At 43.2% G+C, this 23,412-nt stretch overlaps 1 protein-coding gene across 1 annotated transcript in view; it reads right to left on the bottom strand.

Moving 5' to 3' along the window:
- Positions 1-16,109: 16,109 nt before the first annotated feature.
- Positions 16,110-23,412, bottom strand: part of SAXO1 (stabilizer of axonemal microtubules 1) — a 122,402-nt gene continuing 115,099 nt past the window's right edge. The window contains exon 4 of the mRNA XM_023190027.3: positions 16,110-17,516. Coding sequence (XP_023045795.1) covers positions 16,513-17,516 — 1,004 coding nt within the window. The 3' untranslated portion in view covers positions 16,110-16,512. The remainder of the gene's footprint in view (positions 17,517-23,412) is intronic.

The following is a 23,412-nucleotide window of genomic DNA, read 5'->3' as shown; positions in this document are numbered from 1 at the left end:
GCTTCCTACCAACAGAGACACACACAGTGGGAGGCAGCTGCATAGTGAAAGTTCGATGGATGCTGTTAATAAAGACTAACACTTACACATCACAACTACATTTAATCTTCACATCAACCCTATGATTATCTCCATTCACATATGGAAAAACAGCAGCCCAAAGAAGCCCAAGGTCACCCAGCTGGTGGAACTAGGATTCAAAGTCAGGCAATCCTACTCCAGCCAAAGACTCGATTTGACCCACCATGCTGCCTCCTGCACCTCTGCCTGCAACTGCTGTGCCACAGCCACCTTTGGCAAGCATGACATTCTTCCCTACTGCTTGAAGGTTGGTGGTTGACAATAACAGGACATTTTACTGAAATTGTCACTTTCTCCTGCCCTAAAGGCAGTTCTTTTACCATGATAGCACTTCTAGCTCCCTATTTTTAAAGCATTTTAATAAAAACAGCTACTGTAGGAAGTGTAGGGTGAAAAAAAAAGCACACCTCCAGAGCCCTTCAAAAACAGGCCCTAGTGAAAGGGCAGCATGTTGCCAGGCCCAGAAGATGTCCACGCAGAGACCATGGTGAGAGCTGCTACAGAGGACCCATGGCCTGAAAGCCCAACTCCAGCCGGTTTGCCAGCAGCTCGCCCCTCAACATCACAGGCCTGACAAACAGTGTGAAAATATACCAGAAAGCTCTTCTTGACATTTCAGTTATTTTTTAAGAAGTCGTAGGTTTTCCTTTAAAGAAAAAGTCAGTGCTAGAACTATACATATTCACATACCAGCAACCAAACAATGTCTTACAGAGGCCCCATAGCAGGAGGGAGGAGCTGGAAATGCCAGAGCAAAAACCCATTAGGCTCAAATGGTGGGAAGGGCTCAAATACATGTATGGCAGTTTTTCCAGCCAAAAGCAGAGTCCTTGCTTAGTCTCAAAGATTTCCAGGAAATCCAAATCCCTGGTCCCATTAAGATCAAAGTGGTCAACAGTCACTGAAGCTCATTTATGCCTCAGTTTCCTCTTCCTGCAACAACATACCTCATCAGGTAGGGCTGTGTGAAAACCATTAGTTGATTCATGTTGAATTTCTTGAACCCAGGAAGCAAAGGTTGCAGTAAGCCAAGATCACAACACTACACTCCAGCCTGGGTGACAGAGCAAAAAAACAAAAGGTTGGGGGGTAGCTGGCTTATCATCAAAGCACTTATTGAATGTTAATTGCTATTATCATCAGCATCATCTAAGTTACCTTGGAAGAAACAGGGAGATGAAGGGCAGGGCTGGCAGAATTTTTGCTATTTTACTTTACTTCCCATTGTCAGCTTTGAAAGACTCTCCCATGTTTCCATTTTTAATTGAGAAGGAAATCAGCTGCTCCTCCAAAGCTCAATATTACACAATAGCCAGGCACAGTGGCTCACGTCTATAATCTCAGCATTTTGGAAGGCCAAGGCAGGAAGATCCCTTGAGGAGTCTGAGACCAGCCTAGATATGGCGAGACCACATCTCTACAAAAAAAATGTTTAATTACCTGGGCATGGTGGCTCACACCCATAGTCCCCAGCTTCTCAAGAGCCCTGGAGCTCAAGGCTGCAGTGAGCTGTGGCCAGGCTACTGCGCTCCAGCATGGGTGAAAGAGTTAGACCCTACCTCAAAAACAAAACAAAACAAAAACTACACAAAAGTATAAACAAGAAAGACATCAATGAACCACGTTCTATGTCTTGGAAGAAAACCTATCAGTCCGTGTAGCCAACTCAAAGACTCACCAAAAAACTGACAAAATTCCAGAAATACGACTTCCTAGGAGAAATGTTATAATTCCAATGTACTGCCTAGACTCAACTCAGAACACCCAAATGTACACATAACTACCATTTCCTTCAAGTAACTAAAAAGCATGGAGAAGTATTCATTCATGAGCAAATATACAAGTAAAAGCCAAAATTAAGGGTATTTCACTTGCAAGTGGTTGAGTTTCTCATAAATAACATGCAGTTATCCCCTCACTTCATCCTGCAAATGAACCCAAAGAAACAGTCCTCTTTTATTAATGGTTTTCAGCTAAAATGAGACAAGTTAGATCTCAATCATCTGTTAGCGGGGTTCCTAAAAGAAGTCAAAGCCATCTACAAAGGGTCAGGAAACGGTGGGGTAGAGAAAAGGATGGAGCACTTGGGAAGTAACCTAATGAAAACTGACCTGTTAGGTGAATTAACCCAGGCAAGGATAAAATCAGGAAACAAAATAAGGCATAACTCCCCTTTGGTCTTTTCTCTCTGTGTTCCTCATTTTGTTCAGTAAACCAGCTATCACATAAAGACTTCAGGATTCAGATTCAGTCTGCACTGAATGTGAGTTAAATCAGAGGTCATCTACCCACATCACATACTGCCAATTGGGACAATATTGGCGTTGATTGATGCTTTAAGACCTTGAAGTAAACAGTAAAGACTTGAATACCCAATGAATTCTACAATCCTCCAAGTTTAACCTCAAATTATTGTCTGCTCCCCATTCACCCAGTTCACTTGGAGATGCTTTTATAAATCAAATGTGTATGAGCTTGTCAGAGACTGTTTTTTGGCCAAACCTCAGCTTATTCGTAGCACCCCAAAATTTTCAACTATTTTGTTGCCACCCCAAAACTGAAAGGCAGATATTGGTAATCAAGCCTTTGCTAAAGAACTGGGGTGCAGTTTTACAATTTCACTCAGATTCTGTGAAGCACCTGGTCCCAACCGAGCACATGTCACGCCTCTGATAACACAATATACAGATGTCGCTCACCACTGTATTTTCAAAAGGCAAATTCCATCTCCAACCTAGGATTTCCCAGGCTGCCCCTAAAGATATGGTTCATATGTGTGTAAACAGAAATTAAATGTGAGGTTATATGAGTGAGGAAAAAGCAGACGGTCAGGAATGGTTCTCCTGCCGAACATAAATAATGTTTGTTTAAGCAGAATGCTTAGGAGAGCCTGAGAGATTGCATGGTCAACATTCAGACCAGAAAGCAGAAAGCCTGGGAAAACTGCCTCCCTCTCTGGGACTTCATGATGGCCAGGGTGGCCTTCATTACAAATCCTGTGAAGCACAGTAGACAAGCTGTGAACAACTTAGTTACCAGGTGAGCAAGTTGAGGAAATGTCTGGTGGTGAAGCCCAGGAGAGTGGTGATAAAGCGTGTCATGGCTTGGTTTTCTTCCCCTAGGCCCCCATCATCATTTTTTAAATAACAGCAGAAGCACCAGGAAATGGCTTGGCTGAGGCTAGTGAAGAATGGCAAAATTGTTCTTTAATCACCCATCAACAGACAATCCCTGAATTACGATGGTTTGACTTACAGTTTCTGAACTTTACACAATGGTGCAAAAACAAAACACGTTCAGTACACTTCTTCTCTTGACAATGGGGCTATGTCCCAATAAACTCGTCATGAATTTAAAATACTCTAAGTCAGAAACACACTTTTCGTTTCTGATATTTTTGACTTAAAATGGGTTTATCAAGACAACTTGATTGTTGAGGAACATCTGTGTTCTGTTTCATGGCTGGAGGTCAGCATGTCTCAGTACCAGAGCACAGGGCAGGTGCCAGCTCCGTGGACTCCTGAGCTGAGTTTCTTCAGCCTGCACAGGCCCGTCCCTACTACAGTGAAGAGATTCAAGGTACTCCCTAAAAGCAGGCCCCCAGGACCTGAATCCTGTACACCCTTTACGTGGTGAGGATTTGCCTTCGTACTTGGCCAAGTACGAAGCTGGGATGGAAAACCACCAAAGTCCTCATCTAGCCCTGGTGGTCCTCACCCAACCCTTCCATTACCAGATGGTCATCCATCCCTTCTCAGCTCATCTCTTTCTTCCTGATTTCTTTTTCCATGACATACCTTTCCTTTTCCTCAGCATTTAACACACTTTGCTAAGCACCAACTCTGGGTTCCAAGGACACAGGGGTGAGAGCCTAGTTCCTGCTCTAAGGGAGCTCACAGTCTAATCGAGAAGCAGACACATCCCACAGCAAATGACGGTGTGTCCTACCACAGTTATGAAGTCCAAGTTCTGGGGAATCTCCAGCTCTTCTCCCTCATTTGGCCCCTTCCATAGTCAGCACCAGTGATTGCTCTCTTTAGTCCTAATCTTCTCTCACTGGGGCATTTGCAAAGGTCTCCTAACTGGATTATTTAAATCTACTCTGGTGTCTACCAATCCACCTTCCACACAACAGCTAAAACTATTGTTATATTGCCTATAAAACTTCAGTATAAACTGATATCTATGTATAAAATTAACTTAAATCTGTACTCTTGGGGCAGTTAGATAACATTTAAAACACCCCAATCATAAATCCACCCTCCAGAAGTACCATTGCAAGTATTTCAAATATTATCATCTAACTCTGCACTAGAAGTTTCATTAATTATACAAAGTTTATTAATCGCACAGTAGTGAAATATGCCGTGTTTGAGGACCAGAGAGAAGAAACAAACGTGACTGCCCTTGTACAGATAATGTGAGAATCCAGCTACTATCGTTTGAATGTGCCCCACTCCACTCCAAAATTCAACTGTTGACAATGTGGTGGTATTAAGAGGTAAGGCTTTTAAGAGGCAATTAGGTCACCAGGGCTCCTCCTCTCATGAACGGGATTAGGCTCTCTAAAGAGACATCACAGAGGGAGTTTATTTCCTTTCTGCCCTTCTACCTTCTGTCATGTGAGGACACAGCGTTCCTCCCTTCTGGAGGACGCAGCATCAAAGGCGCCATCTTGGAAGTAGAGAACAGTCCTCACTGGTACCTTGATCTTGAACTCTGCAGCCTCCAGAACTGAGAGAAATAAATTTCTGTTCTTTATAAACTATCCAGTCCATAGTCCGACAGCACAAATCGACTAAAACACTAGCAAATCCAGTAGCCTGATGATCCAAGTCTAGTGTTGTCTTTGGTTCTATGTGCCCAACTCTGTTTGCCTGATCTGAATAGGGAAGTTTTTGGCTAATCTTACTTTAGGAACATTCACTTTAGAGTAACTAAGTGTTTATCAGGGTGCCCAGGGTTGGACAATAGGACTTATTCAAGTTCAAGGAGTAGGTTATGTAAGTACTTTGGATCAGTTTGCTAGCATTTATGCCCATGCCAGAATTTGGTCTGAGACTTGTTTTCATTGTAACACACCACCTCAGGTACTGAGACAGTGTAGGTGGAGACACAGCCTCAGCCTCTCATGGATGGGAGCTACCCATCTTCACCATGATAACTTGGGAACTGTTGACCAACAAAAATGGCTTAAATCAGTTCAGTTCACAAAGAGACCTTCCCAAAACATGGTTTGAGTTGTATCAGTCCTCTGGTCCTCTGCTTTAAAATCTTTATACCTTCCCACTGTTGTTAGGACTGAACTCCTTAAAATATCCTGAAGCACCCTACAACAGCCCAGCTCATTTCTGGCCACTTTCTCTGGGTGACTGGCCTCAGTTCCATGAAGTTCCCATTTTCCTTCTGCTCTCCACCTTCTCAAGAGCCATGGAATAGCAACCACCAAACCCATAAGCATCCACTCCTGTTAAATCAGAGCAGGGCAAATATGGAGGCTATAAAATGCTTGTTACATAAAGTCTTTAAATATTGATCAATTATACAATTCTTTTCCCCACTGCCTTGCAGCAAAGGCAGAGAGCTAGGCCCCTCCATCTTTGACAGCCTTTAGAGTTGGAGGCTGCCTGAGATCCAGAGTCACCATCAAGGGTACAGAATCCTATCTTCCCAAAGCTACCTCTTCCCCTCACTTCTCCTCCATTTCCCCATGGCACACAACCAGGGCACACTAATTTCAGGGCCAGATCTGGATTTGTGGTGGAAAAATAAAATTATATTATTTATTGTACAATTATGTACAATATCTCTTCTTCTAACTGATCTTTTGCTGAAAAACTGATCTTTGGAAAAACTGATTGTTTTGCTGAAAAAATGATGGGTGGGAATACAAAAGCAAGTGACCAAGAAAAGACTAAATTGTATGACATGATAAAGGATGAAGAAATCCTAAGGGACAAGATCCGGCTAATTGGCTAGAGACACCTGGGATGAGGAGACAGAGGAGAAAAAGGAAAGGAAGGGAAAGAAGAGGGAGGCAGGTCACATCTCAGCTGATATTCACAACCTCAGGAAGCTATTCCCACTGCCTGAGCTAAGTCCTTCTTCCCCCTCCTCCCTGCTCCCTCAAAGCACACAGCACAGTCACTATTACTCATCCAACCCTGGTGCTGCTAACCTGACTTCAGAAAACCCTTCCTTGAGGATGTCAGAAAAGACCCCTTTCTCCCTAAAGACTGTGGGACAGAAAAGGCAAACAGAGGAAAGGCTTTCAGAAATCAAGGATGTTGCAATCACTTCTCAGGGACCATGGCAGGAAGCAGAAGTGCAAGGCCTCCTTCACTGCAGGTTCTCCTCAAAGCCCCACAATACCTCAATTCCCAGAAGCAGCCTGTAGTGATCCCACTCTCATCCACCTCCATGGATGGTAGCTCTGTCCTTTCAGTCACTTAAACCCCAAATTATGGCATGATGCTCAGTCCTCTTATTCTCAGCTCACATCCAATCAGCAACTTCATGTGACCCACCTTTGAAACACATGCAGAAAGTGACACTTTTCTCATGGACCCCACTTATCCCCACCAGGTGTGAGCCTGCATTGCCTTCTATGGAATAAGCCTTCTACCAGGCCTTGCTTCTACCTGTGCTCCCCTACAGCCCGTGCTCCCCTACAGCAGGTGCTCCCCTGCAGCCGGTGCTCCCCTGCAGCCATGCTCCCCTACAGCCTATGCTCCCCTACAGCCTATGCTCCCCTACAGCCGGTGCTCCCCTACAGCCGGTGCTCCCCTCCATAAGCGATCAGGATGACCACAGTGATGATTTCACAGACACCAGATCTTGGCACTTCCCAGGTCCAAGCTTAATGTTGCCACCTCTCAGAACATGAGCCAAATTCCTGGCAATGGCCTGTGAGGTGCTCACTGGCCTCCTCACTGCTCTCTGAACACACCTAGACAGAAACATGCCCACCTCAGGGCCTGTGCTCTAGCTGCTCCCTGACAGCCACTTGGCTCCTTCTCTCATCTCCTCCTCCAGGCCTCTCAAATCTCACCTCCTCAATGAGGCCCTTCCTGATTGCTCCATTAACTAAAACCTGTGCCTCCCAGAACCTGAGCCTCTCCATCCCAATGAGCTGTTCCTTGTTGCCTTCTGAGATACCAGATCATTAATTTGCTTATGATTTAGTATGTGTTATTTTAATTATACATTATATAGTTGTTCATTATTTATTGTGCTTATTTATTATTCATGTTTGTCTCCCCCTCACTAGACCATAAGCTCCACAAGGGAAGGATCTGAGTCTGCTCTGTTAACTGATGTAGGCCCAAACACCCAGAAGAGTGTGTGGTACCCAATAGACATTTTTGGAAAGAATGAATAGGTATAAGTACATATGGATGGATGGATGGATGGATGGATGGATGGATGGATGGATGGATGGGAGGGAGGGAGGGAGGGAGGGGATGTGGTCAATGCTATGACAAGGCATCCCATCCATCTTGATGACCAGAGCTAAGTCAGCTGTGACAGGTAGTGGAGGAGGATCTAGGAGGGGGCGGCTTATATGACAGGACATAGGGAGGGAGAAGGCAGGGTTCCTGAGTCCCCACCTACCACACAGGGAACTCACTGGACAAGTAGAGAAAATAAATGCCTGGAAGAGGCTGAAGACCACCTGGGGGCCATCTGGGCGGGCTCCCTGGGAGATGCCCTGGGACAAGAGAATGTTAGAGCAACCGACCCAGGACTCTGAGAGAGGGGTTGCACAGGCCAGGAAAGGGCACTGTGATAGTCTCAAGTCACGCAGGTTCCTGGAGCCCACAGGAAACAAAGGTAGGAGTCTCATGGAATCTTCGTGAGCTTCTTAACCAAGAAGATAAATGTTTCCTAAATGCCATCATTTGGGGTTTTATAAGATAAACTCCAAGATGTGACTACGTGTTACCAAATCACAAGACAAAAATACCTTTTTCCTTGGTGTATCCAAAGGAATTGTTTTCTTGAGAGAAGAGAGTCCAGTCTAAAGTAATTAACTGTTTCAAACCAAGAACTTACACACTGAATGATCTCTTCAAATGACCTTCAGCTCCTGGCTGTAATCGTTCCTTTTTACAGATTAGTCTTGTAAATAAACATCGTGTAAAAAAGCCCCATTGGAATCTAATCAACATTTTTGTATCTGTGTTCCCAGAAGCAATTATTGAATAGATCTGAATGCTAACTCTATACTAGGTACAGTGGAAGATCACACACACACACAAACACACAGTTACTGTTCCTAAAGTTTTTTCAACCTATTTCTTAGGTCATACACCTGTAAACTGCATGTCCCTTTAAAAGTATTCCAAAATTCATTATTTTCTCTCAGTCTGAATGAAGAGATTATTCTTGCATCTCTCTAGCACTCCCCTTCTTCCAAGGTACCATTCAAAAACTACTGTCCACCAGGTTTGTTTTACAAACCTCATTTCCTCTAATCCCCTGAGCAATCCTGTGAGGACTTTGCCAAGTTGCATGACCTCTCTGAGCCTCAGTTGCCCAACTGGAAAGGCAGGAATAACAACAGAGAGGGGTTTTGTGGATTGAATGAGACGGGATGTGCTGGTGCTTTTAGAACTTGAAGGGGCTTTACGCAAGTGATACTCGCATGAGTCCACTGTCCATCATAAATGAACTTTCCCAGGCCCTCTGTGCCCTGCACTTTGGCTGTACCATAACCTCTCATTTATCAAGAAGCCAAACAATCTAAACTGTCAACGACCAGGATATTTTAACATTCAGAGCTGACCCTGAGACGCTACAGGATTCAATGAGATTTCTGAATCATAAAAGATAGATTGAACTACATGTCTGCATGGCATGTGTATTTTATTGTATTCTAAACTTATTTGAAACATTTATGATGAGTATTTGGCAGTACTTCTCCATGTGTGTTCCAACAGGTTTTACACAATAAAAAGGCTCTATCGTCAGAGCTGAAAAATGTTGCTTCTTCCTGCTCAATGTTCGTCCCTCCCTTCCCTGGAAACTATACCTCAGTTTTCCTTTGGGTACCCACGCCACCCCTTCAGCCCTCATGCAGTTCATGTAGTTCACACGAGATTGACCCCACACATATACACTGCTCCGTCCAGGGGTGGACCCCAGTTCAAGCCTGTATGATTAGTATTTTCTATTGCTACAATGATCAGCTCAGGGATCCCCGTAAAACTGAAGCCAGGCAAGACTCAATTCAGGGGATTTTACTGGAACCACTGGGAAGCAGAGGCCCTTTTCTCTCCGTTGGGATTGCTAGCTAGAAGGATGCTGTAAGGCCTGTATAAGAGGGCAATGTAGAAGAAAACGAAGCCAAAAGATGAAGACCAAGACCTCATTATATCACTGAAGCCCCTGGTTCCAACTATGCCTAAAGTCAACAGAGAAAGCCCTAGACTGTTCAACTGCCTGAACCAATAAATTCTCTTTTTTGCTTAAGCACTTGTAATGGCAAGAATGCTGATTCATACACTGGGTCATACAAAGTTAAACAAGGTTTCTTTACTATAGGGCTTCACAGAGCCTTCAAAATATTAACATGCATTATGAATCTCCAACAGGGAGATATAATATACAGCACTCCTCAAACTTACGTGTCCAGTGAATTTTTTTTTTTTGGAAGACTGTATCATAGGGCTTGTATTCCGTAGACAACACCTTGGGAAAGGCTAATACATATTACCTACAGGTTAACCAAGTATTAAAATACCACAAATCCCTATTCCCTTATTATTCTGGATAAATGAGACAAATGGGAATTCATTTATCCAACACTGTTGATGCATTCATCCAGACTTTAAAAAATGTATGTATATGATTTTTTCTTCTTTTTTACTAAATTGGGGTCATAAGCACAAATCATGGTATATTTTTCCAGACTTAATAAAATATGTGTATATATACAGTCGTTTTTTATTATTATACTGGGGTCATAATTCCTGAGCGGCTATACTTTTGAGTTCTGCATTTTAAAATATTTTGGCCCTCTAGTCTCCCTGCCAAGTTATCAGCTGTCACTCTGTTTTGTTTAAAAGTGTCTACCTCTAGCAGCAGCCCCTAGTGTTCTGCTGTAAGCTAGTAAACAACATGAAAGAAACTCATTGGAACTGTGTGTTTAAAAACAGAAGTCGGGGACAGGGGCAGTGTGCTGACAGTGAGAGCCAGGGTAGGAGTATGTACTGAGTAGAGTATCTCAGTTTCTGTACATGAAATCTATGTCGATGCGTCGATGATTTTGGCAATTTAAAAGCCACTTATTTCCAGGTTCCTGCCTTGGTTTTGGACAGCTAAAGTTTCCAAATAACTGACCTTCGAATATGGGAATTGTTATACTACTTAGCCAAGAAAAGAACCACTCCAACTTGATAGTAAGCACTGAACTCTGCTTAGGAACTTTAAAATGAAAAATTCTTTGTTTAAGGCCAGGAGCGTCCATAGTCCAAAAATTCCATTTCCTCATAAGTCATCCATTGGCACAGAAGTCAAATTTCAGTCATTTTTCAGGCATTTTTTTCTGCCTGTAACTCTCAAGTCACTGATTGCCCGTTTAAAGGTTATTTGCGGGCTCCCCTGTTTTATGATCTTATAATAAAATAGATGGGGATTTGAGACAACAGAGAGGTAACTAAACTCCCTTCTTGTCGTTGTAAGTATAGCCTTGGCCCTAAGCAGGTAGGCAGAGGCAGAGGCAGACAGGCTGGTCTGGGCAACAAGGCCCATGAAAATCAGTGTTAGATTCAATCACAGCAGTGGAAACTCCTGAGTCTTTTACATTTGCATCAAGCTGGGTTTGCAGCCACATTTAGAGGCTTGACAAGGAAAATGCATCAGGATTTCTCATGTAAGTATCTAAGGATCCAAAGGCTACAAGAACCAGGGCACCTGCAGCCCAGTAGTGTGGCTGAAAGAGGAGCCCAGCCTCACATTGCCCTGATGCTTTTTCCAGATTCCAGAGCACATGTTCTGGAAGGGTCACAGGCTCCTGGGCTACTGTTGCACCCTCAAAGTGGGGAGGAGCCAAGCACCTGCTCAGACAGCCATGTGCAATTCTGAACCTGCTCTGCCAAAAAAAACACCCCTGTCTGCCCCAACCCCAGCATTTATGTTCAGAAAGGCCTCTGTCTTCCCACTTCGAGGGCTGCTGACCAGATGTGGACCTGGGTGAAGGCGGGGCAGGTCTGAGGAGCCAGGAGGCCATTAATCTGCAATTAGGACTGTGCACACCCCCGCCTACTCCACCTACTTCCTCTTGACAACTGCACAGCTAAAAAGCACTTTTAGAGGAAATGGATCCCTCAGTTCATCTTCTGGATGAGTCATTTTGGAAAGAGTTTTTGTGCAGATCTCATTGCCCTGGGGCAGTTAGCTCCACTCAGAGGCCGAGGTGGGCAGATCATGAGGTCAGGAGATCAAGACCATCCTGGCTAACACAGTGAAACCCTATCTCTACTAAAAAAAAAAATACAAAAAGTTAGCCAGGCGTGGTGGCGGGCGCCCGTAGTTCCAGCTACTTGGGAGGCTGAGGCAAGAGAATGGCATGAACCTGGGAGGTGGAGCTTGCAGTGAGCCAAGATCGCACCACTGCACTCCAGCCTGGGTGACAGAGACTCCGCTAAAAAAAAAAAAAAAGCAGAAAAAGGAGGAGGAGGAGGGTCTTATTCTCAATATCTACGTTATTTCATTTCAATTTTAGGGCAATGAGACTATAATGAAAAGGCAGTTAGAAGACACACACAAAAGCAAAACCTTAAGATGGGACAGGAGTGCTGGCTCCCTCAGCTCAGACCCCAGCCAGGACTGTTGCCCCTGATGTCGGAACTGGGCTGTGGTGTCTGCTCAGCTGCCCCTGGTCTGCTGGTGCTGAGAGGGTGTGGAGGTGGACAGCTGGGGCAGAGGATGGAGGTGGGAGAGCATAGCCTCAGGGAATGGCCTGGGGTTCAGGGGTTAGTGACCCCTGCCAGGGTTCTCTTCACCTGCACACACAAGTTAGCCTGGTGCTTATTCTGCTCCAGGTTTGCCCTTCTGCCCAGTCAGAGCCAAAGTCACACTCCAGGTATGCTTTGCAGTTGAGAAGACCGGTGAAAGCCCATGAGCGCTTCACCCCCTCCAACTGGCTCTAGGCCAGGTCTAGCAACAGGCTGCCTGCCTGTGCTTACTCCTTCCCACTCCTCACTCACACAATACTGAACTACAGCAGAGGAATAATGAAACATAAAATGACATCATGAAGAAATCAGGAGGAATGCCCTCAAAGGACAAGGGATTTCAAGAAACCTGAAGAAGGCAGGAGGTGAATGCTGGAGTGATGACTGACAAATGTATAAGAGGAAGCCACACCTGGAATGAAGACACTGCCAGGGAGCTGGAGCTGCAGGGAGTGGGGTCTGTAGAAGCTGGTGGGGCTCAGGATTCGAAATGACAGGTACCACAGAGGGCAGGGGAGCAAGTGGTGCTATAAACATGGGCATCACTGAAAAGGGACCTATCCTTCCCCATCCTCCAACCACTGTCCAGCACAAGAGCTTGAAGCTAAGCCAAAAAAGGAGACTCATCTTTAAAGACATTGATTCCTGAGAAAAAGCAGCCAGCAGTAGACTGAGGAGTACTTTAAGCTGATTTGGTGCCATATTCAGACCTTAACGGGGGAGGGGGTTGGAAAGGGAATTCCTGATCCCCCCATAAAGAAGGCAAAGTACCAGAATCTCCACCCACACAGGTGGCCCCAGTGTAACATGAACCAAACAACAAGGCCTACCCTGGTCACCTAGCCTGCTGACAGGACGACAGACCTGCCCACAGCCTGAGGTAGTCAGATACCACCATCTTAAGAGGACTGCATGCCCAGCAGATGCCCCTGGGCACCATACCCTAAACCAGCAGACCACTTCCAGCCAGCCCAGGGCTCCACACAAAGCCCACTCTTCCCAGCCAATCAACCTCACTAGAGAATGTCCTTTCCTCTGATGGAAAAGAATTCACCATCTTTCAGTTGTGAAAGCTCAACTCTCATTTTCTGCCCCAGAACCTCATCCCCAAGAGCCTACTCGATCCTGCATTGAAAGAGTTTTCCTGCATAGCCATAAAACTTTTTGCCTTGTGTTCTATTATATTAGTATCTTTGACCTCTAGTCATTTTTATTTAATGGCACACCTAAAGTTTTGGGAACCCTGGGCTAGGGTGGGTGATTAAGCTCCCACTTCATTCTCCTAAGTGGACAATATGCAATATAAGCATGTGCACACATTTTTGAGATAAGACTACATGTTTCAAGGTTTCCCATTGTCAGATTTGTTGAATGAGATCATACCAGGTATAGGGCAGTGCATGCACATGTGTGTGCGTGTCCTTTCATCACAGAGCCTTTTACTCGCAAACTCAATATGGAAGCCCAACACACGGACCTGCTAAGAAGGTGCTCAGATGAGAACTGAGGAGGAAACTAGTGCCCCATCTGCTCAGCTCCTCTTTCCTCCTCGTGGCCCAGCTGCTTTCTCAAACCAGATTTCTAGGAAACACAGTTAGCAACTCTGACACAAAACAACTAAAGACTAATTTACCTGTATGAGGAAAAAACACATATATTTTATTTTGTAAAATACGTAAAATAAAAAATGAGCAGTTATCCTTACCTGCACACTTATAAACACTGACCGACGAAATCATAAGTAGATTCAGCCAGTTCCAATTCAACAATTGTCTTCCTCATCCTCATCTACATTTAATGAGAGTTAACTGTGAGTCAGAGCTAAGTGACTGACATATACACTATCAATCAATCCAAACAGCAAAACCATAAAGCCAGGATTGCTATTATCCACATTTTCACATGTTGAAGAATTTGACCAAGCTCTCATAGCTTGTGGTGGCAAGGGCCAAGGTGCAAAGCCAGGTCTGGACTCCAAAAACCATGCATGCTCTTCACTACCATGTTTCACAAGGCCCCAGATAGGTGCTTTGTATTTTTTTTCTGTATTTTCTAAGTCTTTTACTTGTATTATCACTTTCTTAATATTAAGGACATTTTAATTTGGAAGCCAAAAAAAAAAGAAATAGGTAGTAGGGGGAGAGTTGGTTTCTTAAGACCAAGAGGAACAGGCAAGGAAGGGACGCCCTAGGTGGCCCCTCCAGCCTGGGGTTACCATGAAGATGGCCTCATTACAAAGGCAGAGCTCAGACAAAATTCTTCACTCCAACAGGGTCTGTGATCCTCAGTCAGCCAGTCAATCCCATCCTTGAGCTTCCTCTCTTCCTGGCAATTGATAACATTAGGAAAGCTTATCAGCCTTGATATTACCAAACACTGTCATATAATTATACCGAGAGGTGAGAAACGGAGGGTGTATAAGAACCAAAATTCCTCATCTGCCAAAACAAAGCATGTCTAAAGTCGATGAATCAGCACATAGCAGTATATGCATATTATTTAGGAATGTGAATAGAAGTATTAGCAAAATAGATAATTTAAAATTGTTCTCTCTGGGGAAATATCAACGGGGGAAGGCTAAGCAGCTGGGACATAAGAGATTGCTGTATTTTTATAAGCATTTTAGCACCATTTGGCTTTTCAAATTAAGTGTCAATTTTTTTTTGATTTGTTAAAACAAAGTAGTAATAATAAAACTTACCCTTCTTAGTGTAATCCTTTAGCTTAATGAACTCCAGTAGGCTCAGACAGAATGTGGTTTGATGTAGTTTGTGGAGCCAGGAGATCTGAGACACAGAAGATGGGAGGTGCCTGGTGTTGTGGAAGAGCCATGGGTCAGAAGACCTGGATTCTGACCTTGGCTCTGCTGCTCTGTGCTGTGTGGCCTTGGGAAAGGTGATTAACCACTCTGAGCCTCTCTACCCCTAAAGGCAGGCACTCAGACCCCATACAAACCAATGAGAGGATTAAATAACATAGATCCCAACCCAACAATGAAAACAAAGCTCATGGTGAGGATGCAAGGTGTGGGGACCTGTGAGGCCTGGGTCAGGTGGGTGACAGCCATGGAAAGACAGAGCCCTAGATAGAAAGGAACAGGCCCCTGGCCCCTCCACCAGGCCCTGAGCCCAAGCCCAAGGCTCCAGACATGAGCTGAACTCCCCTCACCTTCTCCATGCTGCTCCCAAGTTCCCTGAGACCACGAAGTATATTTTAGGCTTCTGTGAACTCGAGAGAGTCAAGTGTCCCAGACTGAAGTCTGCATCCCTCTGTGAGGCTCACCCAGACCCATGAGCTCATCTAACTGGCACAAAGTCTTTCCTCAATTCTGCCCAATTAAAAACAAAATCTGCAAGTTAATTGGCTGTATGGGACCCTCTTTAACAAAGTCCCTCCTCAATTTTGCTCAATTAAAAAAATATAAATAAAATAGCTTTAAATTACTTGGCCTTAGAAACAAACGTGGTAAAAACCTTAGGCTCAAGAGAGAAACTCCACGGTGGAATCTGGCTCACCACTATGTCAAACTTTGTCACAGGTCTGGTCACAGCTGTCATTTTAGGACAAGCACATCCAGGCTCTCCAGAAACCAGGCCAGCCTGGGGCAATTTCTTCCAGGCTCTGAGCATTTAGAAGAGCCCACAGCTTTTGCTCACAGCTCAAGGACCAGGTGTTGACTGCCTGGTTGCCAAGGGTGCTTTTTCTCCCTCCTCTCCCTGGAATCATAGCCTGTACCGGCTTGGGGTTGGGGAGAGGTCTGGTAGGTTCATGCATCCCTGCCTCCCTCTTTCTTTCCCTCCATCACCTGTGACCAAAGACATCCACACCCCATCGAACAGCAGTATTCTTGCTGGTATGTCATGCAGCGAAGAGGTAGAAGGATGGTTTGTGAAGCAGCCCTGAACACAGAGAACCCAAAACAAGACACCAGACCAGGCCCAAGGCACCTCCACCAATACTGACACACAATGGGGATGCTAGCATAAAACCTCCCAAAGGTCCCAAGCAATACAGACTACTGTCTGCACAGCCAGCACACGGGTGTAAACACACAGAGCTACAGATTCATTCCCCCCAAAATAAAATTTATTCTTTGGTGCTTCATACTTGGCAAGGGTTAATCATTATGTCAGTTCATATAATGATTAAATTAATAAAATACATCTGGATCAGAGAAAACCTCAGAGACCAATTTTGATTCCATAAGCACAAAGTAAAGGACCTGAAATGAAGTGGGGATGCAGTAAAGGAGAAGTTAAGGGGAGTTAATTAGCCGGTGATTAAATGTCATTTTCCCTGAGTCAAGTGATTCTCATTTTATTCAAGTGCTCTGGAAGTGGTGAAGGTTTTTTTTGTTTTGTTTTTTGTTTTTTTCTGTCATTTTAGGGAATTCTTCTTTTGTCCAACAAATAATTCTCAGTTGTCTGCTTTTAAAAGTACTGTGTAATTTCTAAATTACAATTTTTCAAAATCAGGCTGACACTTTCAACTCCCTCTGGCTGGGGTTTTCTGAATCATCCACAGAAAGATGGCTGCTCTGCTGAGAGCCTGCCTGGGAAATCGGCTTGTATATCCTGTGCCCCAAAGCATCCACTTCCTCAAAGGTGTAGCCAGGAGGCTCAGGATATGAAGCTAGGCACCTGCTCATTTCCTTGGGAGTAAAGCTGATGGTGTAAGTGGTCTGGCCTTCCACAGGGACATTTCCTCGAGGGCCAGACCAATGAGGCTTACAGCTTTTGGTATTGATAGGCGGGTGGGGCACATAGTGGGCCCGGGTGGTGGTCAGGCAGTCCAAGGGCTCCGTGGGTAAGTCCAGCTGGGGAATGGGCTTGACTGGCTCTGTGCGCATGCTGCACCACTGCTTGTAGTCATCCTTGGTGGTGGAAGAGCCTTCAAAGCGACCGCTTTTCCTAATCTGACGTGCAGGTCGGCAGGACTGAGCTGGGGCACCCTTAGGGTATGTGTAATGGGCCTGCACTGTTGTCAGAAGATCCATCCTGTCTTCGGGAGGGACATAGGGGATGGGAGCTTTGGAGAACATCTGGGGCGTTGGCCAAGCTTGGTACTTATCTCGAAACTCAGTGGTGTTAGAGAAAGGCATGTCTAGCCCAGGGGGCCTGGCTAGAGGTTTCAAGCTCTTGGCAGGCTCACCCATCAGGCCCCGGTAGGATTGTTTATGAGTGGTAAGGCTTTCAAAGGGGATTTCACAGGGCCTGAACTTCTCTGCTTCGTGCACAAAGCGCTTCTCCACCGGGTGGGCCACGTAGCTCATCTTGTAGTTAGTCACATCCTCCAAGGGTATGTTACAGAGCTTTGGCATGGCCAGAGGTTTACAGCTCATGGTCTTCACAAGGCCTTTTATGGGGTAATCGTCCTGGTGTGTGGTCCTATTATCAAACCTGACTGATGCTGGCTGGTATTTGTGTTCCAGACGAAGTGGCTGTCGCCTTGGTTGGTTCCAAGGCAAATAATCAGCTGAAATTAAAGCAGAAGAGGTAATTAATAATAAATCAAGTCAACCAACTTGCAGATATTCTACAGAGCCCAAAGGTCATAAGCCAGTCTCCAATGAAGTAGTCTTTGAGACAAAGGAACGACAGAGCACATCCCTGCTACCACTTGATGTAGTGAGATAGGCAATTCACAACCCACCACTGGTGGGCCACCAGCCAGACGAACCAGGCCTACCTGGTCATCTGTGGGGTGACAGCCCACTGTGTCCCTGTAATCCTCACATCTAATCCACATATATCAAATATGTTGCTCCAAAGGAATAGGGCATTGTATTGGCAGGTGAGAGAAGAGTGGCTGCCACTTGTATAAAACTTATTACATAACAGGCAGTGTTCTAAGTGCTTTATATATCAACTCACTTAATCTTCAGACTGTCCTAATAAGGTGGGTACTATCAATGCCAGTTTTATAGATGCAGAAACAGATGCACAGAAAATGAGAGAATTTGTCCCAGCTCACTTGGCTAGAAGTGGAAAAGCACAAATGCAAATTCAGACCCAGAGCCCACAATCTGACCCACTCTCTGGTTCTAACAATTAAGGAATACCAACTACATGTCGGTCAATTGTGCTCAAGTCTTTCCATACATGATCTTGTTTCATCTTCCCAATAACCCTTTGTGATGGGTATGATTCTCTCCATTCTACAGATTTCTAAAAACAAGGCTCAGAGGAGCTAAGAAACTTGCCCAAAAGTCACATGGCTAGCGAGTTGAGTTGGAATTTAAACCGTATTGTTGACTCCAAAGCCATGTTCTTCTGATACCTCATATCACACTTAGGGGCATTATATTTCCACATGGAGTAAAGGTGAAAGAAAAAAATAATCAAAGGGAAGATCTGCAGGAGGAAAACAACTTCAGAATGTTTGAAGAATGAAAAGAATTGGCCATTCTCGATGTCCATCTCAAAAGGAACCTCTGCTGTGGGGCTAGAACTGCCAACACAAAGGGAGGCCTGGACTCCAAGGAAATAGACAGTAGAGATGGCCTCCAAGCATCTTGAGGACCAGACACTCTTCAGACAGCACTGTAAGTCTTTGAAACTGACTTTATCACACAGACCCTCAGGGCCAGCACTAAGACTGAACGTCTAGGTGAGAAAAATGGGACGACAAACCATGTGATTCAACTGCCTTGGCACTGCTGGCATTCTTTCAAAATACTTGACTGACATCCAAGACCTAGGTTGCCCCATTGGGCCCATAAATTACCAGGTTTAAAGTAGCGCTAGTGAGCCCTCTAAATCTATAGGGAATTCTCTTGCTTACCACTTTACAAAAGGTTAGAAAAAAAAGCAGCTTCTGAGGAGCCTTGGGTATATACACCAACACTAGTGGAGTCCGCAGGCACAACTTGTAACAGCTTTATTGAAGTCTAATTTGCGTAATAAAACATACCATCTTAAGTACACAATTTAGTGACTTTTATAGAGTTGTATATCCATCACCAAAATCCAGTTATAGAGTATTTGCATCATGCCAAAAATACCAATTATCTTCATTTGTAGTCAGGCTTTACTCCCATCTCCAACCCCAGGCAACCATTAATTTGCTCTTGGTCTCTATATCTTTGCATTTCCTGGACTTCTCATATAAATAGAATCACCCAATATGTAGCATTTTGCATCTGGCTTCTTTCACTTAGTGAATGTAATTGAGGTTCATCCATATTGTAGCTTATATCAGTAGTTCACACCTTTTTATTGTTGAATAATATTACATGATACCAAATTTTGTTTATCCATTCACCAATTGATGGACATTTTGAGTTGTTTCTACTCTTTGGCTATTATAAAAAAAATCTGCTATAAGCCTTTGTCAAGAAGTGTGTGAACATATATTTTCATCTCTCTTGGGTAGATACTAAACTGAAATTTGTAGGTTGTATGGAAAAATCTTATCTTTAGCTTTTTTTAAAAGATACTGCCAAATGTTCTCAAAGTGAAGAAGTAGATGTGCCATTTTACATCCCACCAGCAATGTATGAACATTCACATTTCTCCATGTCCTCATCAACACCCGTTATCATCTGTGTTTTTAAATTATTGTAGACATTTCAATGGGTATTTAGTAGTATCTTGCAGTGTCATTTACATTTCTCTAATGACTAATGATGTTGAGTATCTCTGCATGTGCTTATTAGCTCCTCATGTGCTTTCACTGGTAAAATATTGAAATGTTTCGCCCATTTTAAAATTAGATTGTCTTATTGAGTTTGCATACTCTTTACACATTCTAAATACAAATCTTACACCAGGTATGTGATTTACAAATATTTTTTCCAAGTCTATCACTTCTCTTTTCATTTTCTTATTATTTTAACAAAACACCCACCTGACACCTGACCCTTTTCATTTTCTTAATGGTTTCTAAGTGCCCAAAGGTTTTGAATTTCGATAAAGTCCCATATATAGTATCTTCAATAAATCATGCTTTCGATGCCATATCTAAATTATTTGCCTGTCCCAAGATATCACAGATTTTTCTCCCACGTTTTCCTTTGAAACATTTATAGTTTTAGCTATTACATTTAGGTTTCTGACTCTTTTGAGTTTGGATGAGGTAATTTCATCTTTTTGCATGTGGATATTCAACTGTCCCAGCACCATTCATCAAAAACACTATCCTCTCCCACACTGAAGTGCCTAGGCACCACTGTGAAAAGTCAATCACAATAGGCATAAAGGCTTATTTCTGTACTCTCAACTTAGTTGCATTGGTCATTTTACTTGTTTTTGTGTCAGTATAACTGTCTCAATTGCTGTAGCTTTACAGTAAAATTTTATAATCAGGAAGTTTACGTTTTTCAACTTAGTTCTTATTTTTCAAAAATACTATCAGCTACTCCAGTTTATTTTGATTTCATACATAAAACCTAAAATTACTCTGCCAAGTTCTAAAAAGGAAAAGGAGTCTGCTGGGATTTTGACAGGAACTGCATTGAATCTACAGATCAACTTGAGACAACCCTACCTTAATAGTACTGAATCTTCCAATCCATGAACACAGAATGCCCACCATTTTTGTTCAGATTTTAATTTCTCCCAGCAATGTTTGGTAGCTTTCAGCATATAAGACTTGCACTTGTTTTTTTACATTTTATTCCAAGTATTTTATTAATTTTGAGGCTATTAGAAAGAGAACAGTTTTCTTGACTCCACTTTGACTGTCCATGCTAGAATATAGAAACAATTGATTTTTATATATTGTTCAGTACTGACATCTTGCTGGACTCATTTATTAGTTCTGCTAATTTTTGTGGATTCCTTTGTGTTATCTGCATACAGGATCATGCTGTCTGAGAATAAAGACAGCTTCGCATTTTCCTTTCGAGCCTGGATACATTTACTTGTCCGCTTGCTTTTCTTACATTATTGCACTAGCTAGAACCTACAATACAGTATTGAGTTGAAGTGGTGAAAGCTGACATCCTAGCCTTGTTCTCCATCAGGGGAAGCCATTTAGTCTTTCACATTAAGTATGATGTTTTACAAGTACAGATTTTTTTGTGGATGCCCTTTATCAGGCTGAGGAAGTTTCCTTCTAGTCCTAAGCTTGCTGAGAGCTTTTATGAGCGTTGAACTTTGTCAAATGCTTTCTCTCAACCAAGTGGCTTTTTTCTGTTACTTTATTAATGTGGTATATTAATTGGTTTTCTGATATTACACCAACTTTGAATTCCCAGAATCCCATAGTTTTATAAATATTGATTCTGTAATTGTCTTTTCAAAGAAAAAATACCTTTTTAATGATTTAAGAAGAAAACAAATAAAAGTATATATTTAATACCTAATTACATTTACCAGTATGCTTTATTAATTTTTGTAACATACTTTATTACTTTTGTGCTGCCATCTGGTATCATTCCGTTTTAGCCTGAAGGATTTCTTTTAGTACTTCTTGCAAGCTAGGTAGCTGTAACTTCTCTCCATCTTTATCTGGGAATGTATTTTGCCTTCATTATTGAATCATAGTATCATTAGATATTAAATTCTTGGAGGATAGACTTTTTTCTTTCAGTACTGTGAATATGCAACCAACGGCCTTCAGTCCTCCATTATTTCTGAAGAGAACTTAGCCATTAATAACGTCATTTTTGGGCCGGGCGCAGTGGCTCACGCCTGTAATCCCAGCACTTTGGGAGACTGAGGCGGGCAGATCACGAGGTCAGGAGATCCAGACCATCCTGGATAACATGGTTAAACCCCATCTCTACTAAAAATACAAAAAATTAGCTGGACGTTGTGGTGAGCGCCTGTAGTCCCAGCTACTCAGGAGGCTGAGGCAGGAGAATGGTGTGAACCTGGGAGGTGGAGCTTGCAGTGAGCCGAGATTGCACCACTGTACTCCAGCCTGGCAGACAGAGCGAGACTCCACCTCAAAAATAATAATAATGTCATTTTTCTGCACGTGATGAGTCATTTTTTTGCCTCTTTCCAAATCTTTGTTTTTGGCTTTCAACAAATTTGACTACATTGTGAATAGATGTGGATCTCTTTGTACTTATTCTATTTGGGTTGTGCCATTTGAATATATTAATACATATTTTTCATAAAATTTGGCAACTTTCAGCAATTAATCTAACATTTTTCTGCCCCCTTCTTCTCCTTCTGGGGCCATGATTATGAGTATGTTAGTACACTTTATGGTATTCCACGAGTCTGAGTTTGGACTTTTCCCTTAATTTTTTTCTGTTCTTCAGATTGGGAATCCCTATTGAACTCTCCACATTTTTGCTGATTTTTATACCAGTTCAAATCTGCTGTGGAGCCCCTCTAATGAATTTTTTATTTTAGTTATTGCCCTTCCAACTCCAGAGTTTTCATTTGGTTCTTTAATATTTCCTGTTACTGATACTCTCTATTTGATGAGCAATTGTTGTCATACTTTTATTTCTTTAAACATGCTTTCCTGTTATTCTTTGAACATATTTATAATAGCTACTTTGAAATATTTGTCTGCTAGGTCCAACATCTGGGATCCTACAGAGATACTTTCTGTTGACTGCTTTTTCCCCTCCATTCATGGGTCATACTTCCCTTTTTCATGTCTTATAATTTTTTTGCGTAAAACTCAACACTTTAGATAATATGCTGCAGCAATTCTGGATTCTGATCCCCACTGGGAGTTGGTTTTGCTTGTGTTTAGTGGCTTACCAGCACTAATTGCACACAGTCTTATCTTCCCTGCAGTGTATGGCCACTGATGTTTTTGTTCATTTTTTTCTTTTTAATTTGTTTTTGTTTTTACTTTGTTTGTTTGTTTTGAGATGGAGTCTCACTCTTGTTGCCCAGGCTGGAGTGCAGTGGCACAATCTTGGCTCACTGCAACCTCTGCCTTCCTGGGTTCCAGCAATTATCCTGCCTCAGCCTCCCAAGTAGCTGGGATTACAGGCACCCACCACCATACCCAGCTAATTTTTTTTTCTTTTTTTTTTTTTTGTATTTTTACAAAAAAAACAAAACCTCCTGACCTCGTGATCCGCCCACCTGGGCCTCACAAAATGCTAGGATTACAGATATAAGCCAACATGCCTGACTTCCTAAGGGTCACTCTGTCAGCATAGTTTAGTGGTCAGCCATGACTGGTCAGAAGTTAAACTTAAGAACTTTAAGCCAGTAAGGCATTCACACTTTGCCAATGGAACTGTGTGTGGGTTAGGAAAAACACATACAAAGATCAGGCAGTTTATAAGTCTGATTTGGCTTTTACTTCCTACTGGGCTTTCTCATGTCTTCCCTGCACAAGAACTAGGCCTAACCAGGGATGATTAAGGATGATGAGTTGATAGATGGGCTCCTTTCTGACTTCCCTTGAGCCTGCACACAGCCTTGCCCATGTGCACAGCCTTCCAGAC

This window comes from Piliocolobus tephrosceles, chromosome 14 (genome assembly GCF_002776525.5).
Source record: "Piliocolobus tephrosceles isolate RC106 chromosome 14, ASM277652v3, whole genome shotgun sequence".
Lineage (NCBI taxonomy): Eukaryota > Metazoa > Chordata > Mammalia > Primates > Cercopithecidae > Piliocolobus > Piliocolobus tephrosceles.
The sequence above is the reverse complement of the archived record's forward strand: the minus strand, read 5'-3'. Positions and strand labels throughout refer to the sequence as shown.